At 43.8% G+C, this 9,267-nt stretch overlaps 1 protein-coding gene across 4 annotated transcripts in view; it reads left to right on the top strand.

The window, feature by feature from the left end:
• LOC122541124 (cell surface glycoprotein MUC18-like) overlaps window positions 1-9,267 on the top strand; it is a 192,540-nt gene that overhangs the window by 107,987 nt on the left and 75,286 nt on the right. For all 4 annotated transcript variants that reach the window (XM_043677731.1, XM_043677730.1, XM_043677732.1 and 1 more), the window contains exons 3-4: window positions 1,029-1,242; window positions 5,161-5,231. In XM_043677731.1, the coding sequence (XP_043533666.1) occupies window positions 1,029-1,242; window positions 5,161-5,231 (285 nt within the window). The remainder of the gene's footprint in view (window positions 1-1,028; window positions 1,243-5,160; window positions 5,232-9,267) is intronic.

Here is a 9,267-nt window from a genome sequence, read left to right as displayed (position 1 = left end):
CAGTAGCTCACCTTGAACACCATGGGCCCTCACCTTGCTCAGCAGCCTCCCATGTGGCACCTTATCAAAGACCTTTTGGAAGTCTAGATAGACCATATCCACTGGGTTTCCCTGGTCTAACCTACTTGTCACCTCTTCAAAGAACTCCAACAGGTTTGTCAGGCATGACTTCCCCTTACTAAATCCATGTTGACTTGTTCTAATCCGACCCTGCTCTTCCAAGAATTTAGAAACCTCATCCTTAATGATGGATTCTAGAATTTTACCAACAACCGAGGTTAGGCTAATTGGCCTATAATTTTCCATTAAAGGCAGGAAGTAGATCATCTTTGCTGAGTGCAAACCGTTGCCATCAAGACCTTGGGGTTAGTGGTGATGAGGGATGGGAGAGAGAAAGAGGCTATCATAATGGGCCGTTTACAAAAAGATGGGATTAAAAAGGGCATCTGGGTGTCTTTGGGTCAGCATGCACAAGTTATTCCGAATGGCCCTTTCTGTGCTGTACCATTTCTGTGGTTTTGTGATGGAGGACAGAGTTCATGGTCTAAAATTGTTGAACTCAGTGTTGAATCCTAAAAGTTATAAAATATCTAAGTGGAAAATGAGTGTAGTACAGGGCCTGCATAGACCTGGAATGAGGAATGGTGCAGACATCCCACAAAGAAGCAGGCATAACAAGAACTCATGCAGGTACCCATAGCCAAGCCTTTTACTTGGAAAAGTAAAAGGATTTAAAGAAGAAACAGTTCAATTTTTTGAATGTACATTTTTCAGACTCCAAGGAAATGTGTATTGGAACAGTTTATGTATCATTTTGAAAGTGTGGTTTTTGAGGATATACATTAAGTTGAAAATGATTCTATTATTCAGCATCTTCTGGATGCCAATACCAGCTAGCATTGTCTGATGACTTGATGTAGGTCATCTTTCAGCTGGAGTATAGTGTGCAGCTCAAGGGACAAGAACTGTAACTATGGAACTTACATTTTATTAAAAATCTTTAAATTTAAACTTATGTTTGTATTCAGATGGAGAAGGACATTCGCCAACGAATCTATTTCCAGGATGGAGAAAATAGAATTATCAACAATAAGACTCGCTACACGGATCGAATCAATGTGGATAAGAGCTACACTCTGACCATTGACAATGTTGAACTTAGAGATGAACGGACATTTTGTTGCCAAGTTGGTGCTGGTCCAGCCGGCAATGGTGAAGCCACAACAGAGTTGAAGGTTTTTGGTGAGATTTCTTTTCTGGAATAATCTTTTAGAATCATAGAATAATACAACACAAAACGAGGACCATCTTGCCCAAGCCAGTTTATTGAATGGTATGTAATTAATACCACACCTATCCTAGTGACCTGTAATGGTTTTTAATGTTTCAAATATTTGTCCAATTTCCTGTTGAATGTGTTTTTAATTTATTTATGGGATGAGGACGTCACTGGATAAACCATTTAGAACATAGAACTGTACAGCACAGACATGGGTCTTCTCACCCATAGTGTTGTGCTGAACATGACGCCAAATTAAATTCATATGCTTATCTGAAAGTCCCTTAAATGTCCCTATCGAATCCACCACCACCCCTGGCAGCGCATTCCAAATTCCTACCACTTCCTGTGTACAAAACGTGCCCTTCACGTCTCCTTTGAACTTACCCCCTCTCACATTAAATGCATGTTCCCTTGTATTAGACTTTTCAACTCTGGGAAAATGATTCTGACCATCAAACCCGATCTATGCATCACATAAGTTTATAGACCTCTATTAAGTCGCCCCCTATTCTCTGCCGCTCCAGAGAAAACAACACGGGTTTTTCTAGTCTCTCTTTATAGCTCATACCCTCTATTCCAGGCAGCATCCAGGTAAACCTCTTCTGCAAGCTCTCCTGAAGCCTCCACATCCTTCCTGTAATGTAGTGACCAGAATTGAATGCAATACTCTAAATATGGCCTAACCAAAGTTTTATAAAGCTGCAACATGTCATCCTGACTCTTGGGCTCAATTCACCAACCAATAAAGGCAAGCATGCTATATACCTTCTTTAACACCCTATCTGGTTGCGTGGCTACTCTCAGAGAATTATGGACTCGAACCCCAAGATCCCTCTGTACATCAATGCTGTTCAGGGTCCTGTCATTAACTGTATATTTTTCCTTGATATTTGATCTCCCAAAGTGCAGCACCTCACACTTACCCGGATTAAACTCCATCTGCTATTTCTCCACCTATATCTGCAACTGATCTCTATCCTGCTGAATGCTTTGATAACCTTCGACATTATCCACAACTCCATCCTTCTTTGTATCGTCTGCAAACATACTAACCAAGCCATCTATATTTTCATCCAAGTCATTTATATATATCACAAACAGCAGAGCTGCCAGTACAGAGCCCTATGGAACTACGGCCAATGTAGTCATTGACCTCCAGCCTGAGAAACACCTTTCCCCCACTACCCTCTGTCTTCTAAAGGCAAGCCGATTCTGAATCCATGCGGCCAAGTCACCGTGATCCCATGTATCTTAATCTTCTGGATGAGCCTACCATGCGGGACCTTGTCGAAAGCCTTATCATAATCCATGTGGACAACATCCACTGCTCTACCTCGTGAATAACTTTCGTCACCACCTCGAAAAATTCTATCAAGTAAGAAAGACATGACCTGCCCCCCACAAAGCCGTGCTGACTGTCCATAATTAGGCCACGATTTTCCAAATGTGCGTAAATCCTATCCCTAACAATTCTCTCCAATAACTTCCCAACATTGATGTGAGACTTACCAGTCTAGCAGTTTCCTGGATTATCCCTATTTGTCTTCTTGAACAGATGAACAACATTAGTTACTCCCCAGGCCTCCGGGACCTCTCCAGTGACTAGCAAGGATACAAAGATCTTGGTCAAGGCCCCAGCAATATCCTCTCTTGCCTCTCTCAAAAACCTAGGGTAGATACCATCGGATCCTGGGGACCTTTCCACCTTAATGCTCTTCAAGAAATCCAACACCACTTCTTTCTTGATCTCAAAATGCTGTAACATATTATCATGCTGCACACAAATCTCACTATTTTCCATATCCTTCTCCAGGGTGAATACCGATGCAAAATGCTAATTTAGGATCTCACCCACATCCTATGCCTCCAAGTGCAAATTGCCTGCTTTATCCTTATTAGTCCATCTCTAATTATCTGAGGGTAGTTAACTGTCTGTCCCATTGTTGCGAGTCTGGAGTCACATGTCGGTCAGACCAGATAAAAATGATCGATTTCATTCTCTGAAGGGCATTAGTGAACCAGATGAATATTTTCATGATAATCAACAATACAAAAAACATTATAGCATAGGAACAGGCCCTTCGGCCCTCCAAGCCTGCACTGACACATTTTGCCCTTCCATACTAAAACCATCTTCACTTACAGGATCTGCATCCCTCTATTCCCTTCATGTTCATATTTTAGTCCAGGTGCTTCACGAATGCTGCTACTGTGTCTGCTTCCCCCACCACCTCTGGCAGTGTGTTCCAGGCACTTTACCATCCTTTGTGTGAAAGACTTGCCTTGCACATCTTTTTTAAATTTCCTCTGCTCACGCAACTTGAACCCAAGCCACTAATAATTGACCCCTCCACCCTGGGAAAAAGCCTCATACTTTCACAATCTTATAAACTTCTATCAGGTCACCCCTCAACCCCCTGCTTTCCAGTGAAAACAAACTCAGTCTATCCAAACTTCTTTCATAGCTAAAATCCCCCATAACAGGCAACATCCTGGTAAACCTTTTCTGTATCCTCTCCAAAGCATCCACATCCTTCAGGTAGTGTAGTGACCAGAACGGTATGCAGTATTCCAAGTGTCGCCTAACTAAAGTTCTATAAAGCTGCAGCATAGCTTGTCTATCCTCATACTCGGCACCCCTTCCAATGAAGGCAAGCAAGCCATAGGCCTTTTTCACTCCCTTATCTATCTGCACTGCCACCTTCAGTGATCTGTGGAGCTGCACACCCAGATCCCTCTGCATATCAATACCCCTAAAGGTTCTGCCATTCACTATATAATTTTAACTTGTACTTGACCTTCCAAATGTCACCTCACATTTGTTCAGATTCAACTGCATCTGCCATTTTTCTGTCCCTGCCCCCAACTGATCTATATCCTACTGTATTCACTGGCAATCCTCCTCACTATCAGCAATTCTGCCAATCTTTGTATCATCCGCAAACTTACTAATTAGACCAGCTATGTTTTCCTCCAAATCATTTATGTAGAATACAAGCAGCAGAGGTCCCAGCACTGATCCCTGTGGAACGCCACTAATCACAACCCTCCATTCCAAAAAGCACCCTTACACCACGACCCTCTATCTCCTATGACTAAGCCAGTTCTGTATTCACCTTGCCAGCTCACCTCATACCATGTGACTTCACCTTTTTATACCAGTCTGCCATGACAGATCTTGTCAAAGGCTTTACTGCAGACAACATCAACCGCTTTTCCCTCAATTATCTTAGTCACCTCCTGAAAAATCTTGATCAAGGTAGTGCGCTTGACCTCTGCCACTCAAACCCATGCTGTCTATCACTAATAGTCCATTCGCGTCTAAATGCCTTTAGATCTTGTCCCTGAGAATCTTTTCCAATAATTTTCCTCCCACTGATGTGAGGCCCCACAGGCCTGTAATTTCCTGGATTATCCGTGTTATGCTTCTGAAACAATGGGACAAAATTGGCTATTCTCCAGTCCTCTGGGACCTCACCTGTGGCCAAGGAGGATGCAAAGATGTCTGTCAATGCGTGTAGTCACATGGTCACCATTTTACTCCCGATTTTTATTGAATTCAGATTTCACTATCTGACATGGTGGAATTTGAACTCATGTACCCAGGATTGTGCGGCCCTGGGTTACTAGTCTAGTAACATTACCACCGTACCTTTACCATCCTTTCAGGCAGCGTATTCTATAGTCTCCAAACCCATGATGTACATTGTTCTTCCCCTTATATTATCTCTGGCTCTTATTCTGATTGTGATGTGTTCTATTTTGGCCAATCACTTGACATGGTTGGGCAAGGACAGATAAGAGCATAGCTCTAGTTTTTTTTACATCTTTTAAAATGCCTCTGTTTCTGTATTTACCGATTTCTGCTTTTTTTGCAGATGCACCAGAAATACCTGAGATATTTCCAAGTAATAAACTCATATCAATAATGAAAACAGAACCATCAGAGGTAGGCAAAACTGTAAGACTGACACTCAGTTGTCTCAGGATGTTTATATTTCAGGATTATTTTAATATGTAAAGAAATTGAAGAGATTCACAGATACCTTTAGATTAGATTAGATTACTTACAGTGTGGAAACAGGCCCTTCGGCCCAACAAGTCCACACAAACCCGCCGAAGCGTAACCCACCCAGACCCATTCCCCTACATTTACTCCTTCACCTAACACTACGGGCAATTTAGCATGGCCAATTCGCCTAACCTGCACATTTTTTGGACTGTGGGAGGAAACCGAAGCACCCGGAGGAAACCCACGCAGACACGGGGAGAATGTGCAAACTCCACACAGTCAGTCACCTGAGGCGGGAATTGAACCCGGGTCTCTGGTGCTGTGTGGCAACAGTGCTAACCACTGTGCCACCGTGCCACCCACGATGAAGTTTAAGAAAATGTAATTTAAGAAAAAATGTAGTTTAAGAAAAAAATTAGTTAAATTTCCCCTTCGTTACCACATGTTAACATGTTGCTGTGAGTCTCTCTCAAAAGGGCCTAAATCTTGTTGTTAATGGTATGGAGTTACTTCATAACTCAAGTATGAGTTCACTGACTGGTAGGACAAGCTTTAACAAGCTAAAAGGTGAACTCATCTTCCTAAGACTACAAAGACTGTGTATCTGGTTTAAGCAATTTATTATAAATAAAGGTAACATGCCTCCTATTTTGAATGGAGAACAGATGGATGGCAGAAAAACAGTCTTCATGGAGGAAGATGTTAAAGATCTCCCAGAAATGAAGGAACTAAAAGAATTTGTTATCAGGAAAGAGGGTATTTGAAAAGCTAACTGGGTTGAAAGTTGATAAATTCCAAAGATCAGATGAGCTTCATCCCAGTGTTGAGGTGATGGATGGAGAGGTAGTAAAATTGATTCCCTTCCAGAAGTCTATAGATTTTAGAAAAAATCCTGATGACTGAAGAGTAGTACTAATGAAAGAAAGAAGGAAGAGGGAGAATGGAAAACTACATTTAGTCTGCTGAATAGGACAGACTTCAACCAGATCTGACAACTCAAGGCTGGGTATCCATGAGACACTGGAGCATCAACAGTATTTCAGCACAATCTGCAAACTCATGGCCTGGCATGTCCCACATTACCATCAAGACAGGAGATCAATCCTGGTTCAATGGAGAGTTCAGGAGGGCATGCTAGGAGCAGGACCAGCATACCTGAAAATGAGGTGTCAACCTGGTGAAGCTACCAAACAGGACTACTCGCGTGAAGAACAGAGTAAGCAGCAAGTGATAGACAGAGCTAAGCAATCCCACAACCAACAGATCAGATCTAAGCTCTGCAGTCCTGTTGCATCCAGTCATGAATGGTAGTGGGCAATTAAACAGCTCCACAAATACCCCCATCCTCAATGATCGAAGATGTGTTGCTGGAAAAGCGCAGCAGGTCAGGCAGCATCCAGGGAACAGGAGAATCGACGTTTCAGGCATAAGCCCTTCTTCAGGCTTATGCCTGAAACGTCGATTCTCCTGTTCCCTGGATGCTGCCTGACCTGCTGCGCTTTTCCAGCAACACATCTTCGATCATTGAGGATGGGGGTATTTGTGGAGCTGTTTAAAGTCCAAAAATGTGCAGGTTAGGTGAATTGGCCACGCTAAATTGCCCGTAGTGTTAGATGAAGGGGTAAATGTAGGGGAATGGGCCTGGGTGAGTTGCGCTTCAGCGGGTTGGTGTGGACTTGTTGGGCCAAAGGGCCTGTTTCCACACTGTAAGTAATCTAATCTACGTCAGTGCTAAAGATACGGCCAAAACATTCGCAGCAATCTTCAGCCAGAAGTGCCGAGTGGATGATCCACTTCAGCCTCCCCCAGTGTTCCCCAGCGTCACAGATACCAGTCTTCAGCCAATTTGATTCACTCCACGTGACATTAAGAAACAGCTGGAGACACTGGATACTGCAAAAGCTACGGGCCCTGACAACATTCTGCAATGGTACTGAAGACTTGCGCTTCAGAACTTGCTGCTCCCCCTAGCCAAGCTGTTCCAGTACAGTTACAACACTGATATCTACCTGACAATGAGGAAAATTGCCCAGGTATATCCTGTACATAAAAAGCAGGACAAATAGGTGAAGGGCTGACTGTGAGTTTAATAAGATATATGGAATCCTGGGCTTTAGAAATAGAGAGGCAATTAAATACAAAAAAAATCCAACCCCACCAATTACCACCATCAGTCTACTCTTGATCATCAGTAAAGTGCCTTGCTGTGTTCTTCCAGCCTCCTGCTGGTCTACCTTATCCAGGAGGCTGGAAGAACACAGCAAGCAAGGCAGCGTGAGGAGGTGGAGAAGTTGGGGGAGGGTGTAAAAGAAGCTGCAGTTAAAGGGGATTGGTTGGTGGTGGTGTGGTGAGGTAAGGTAGGGATTAGTGAACACAAGGAGAGTGTACGACCTGGTTGTCGAAGGGAGGATTCATTGACCAACCAGGTCCTACCCTCTACCTGTGTTCATCTATCCCCATCTCCTCACCATCACCCACCTCCCCTACCTCCACTTCATCTGCAACTCCCCTTCCACCCACCCTCGGTCCTGCAGAAGGATTACACCCAAAACTTCTCCACCTCCTCATGCTGCCTGGCTTGCTGCATTCTTCCAGCCTCCTGCTTGTCTACTTTGAATTCTGTAGTTTTTTGTCTCTAACCATTCAGGATAAAGTAGCCTGCCTGATTGGCACCACATTCACAAACATCTATTTCCTCCACCACCAACACTCAGTAGCAGCAGTGTGCACTATCTTCAAGAAGCATTTGCAGAAATTCATCAAAGATCCTTCAAGAGTACCTTTGAAACCCACAACCACTTCCAATTAGAAGGATACCCAACTGACATCTCGAAGGTGGATATATGGAATGTTCTGCCCCAGAAGGCAGTGGAGACCAAGTCTCTGGATACTTTCAAGAAAGAGATGGATAGAGATCTTAAAGATAGTGGAATCAAGGGTTATGGGGATAAGGCAGGAACAGGATACTGATTAAGGATGATCAGCCATGATCATAATGAATGGTGGTGCAGGCTCAAAGGGCCGAATGGCCTACCCCTGCACCTATTGTCTATTGACAAGGGCAGAGATACATGGGAACACCACCACCTGCAAGTTCCCCTCCCAGGCACTCACCATCCTAACTTGGAAATATATTGCTGTTCTATCACTGTCATTGGGTTAAACTCCTGGTATTTCCTTCCTAACAATGTTTTGGTCTACCTACAGCAGGTGGACTGTGGCAGTTCACAAAGGCAGCTCACCACTACCTTTTCAAGGGCAACTAGGGACGGGCAATAAATGCTAGCCCAGTCAGCATTCCATGAGTCACCACACTCCCAGAAGGATGTGGAAGCTTTGGAGACCACCTAGAGCAGGTTCAGCAGGATGTTGCCTAGTCTTGAGGGCATTGGCTATGAGGGAAGATTAAAAAGACTGGGATTGTTTTCACTGGAAAGGTGGTGGCTGAGAGGAGACTGATAGAGGCCTACACAATTACGAGAGGCATAGATGGGCTGGATAGTCAGAGGAGTTTTCCCAGGGTTGAAGTTTCAATTACAAGGGGTCACAGGTTCAACATGAGAGGTGGAAAGCTTAAGGAAGATGTGCGAGAGAAGTTTTTCAGGCAAAGAACGGTGGGAGCCTGGAACACACTGCTAGAAGAGGTGGTGAAAGCAGGCAGGTTGGTTGCATTTAAGAGGCATCTGGCTGGTTACATAAAAGGGAGGGAATGGAGGGATACGGACCGAATAAGGACAGAAGGTTTGTATTTTTTTATGATTCGGAGATGCCGGTGCCACAACCACCTGATGAAGGAGCGTCGCTCCGAAAGCTAGTGCTTCCAATTAAACCTGTTGGACTATAACCTGGTGTTGTGTGATTTTTAACTTTGCATTTTTTTAGTTTAGTATGATGATTGGCACAGGCTTGCAGGGCCGAAGGGCCTGTTCCTGTGCTGTACTTCTCTTTTGTTCTTTGAGTGAGTTTTAAAAAC

The sequence above is a fragment of the Chiloscyllium plagiosum genome, chromosome 36 (genome assembly GCF_004010195.1).
Source record: "Chiloscyllium plagiosum isolate BGI_BamShark_2017 chromosome 36, ASM401019v2, whole genome shotgun sequence".
NCBI classification, from domain to species: Eukaryota; Metazoa; Chordata; class Chondrichthyes; order Orectolobiformes; family Hemiscylliidae; genus Chiloscyllium; species Chiloscyllium plagiosum.
Note: the sequence above shows the minus strand (reverse complement) of the source record. Positions and strands in the feature narration are given on the sequence as shown.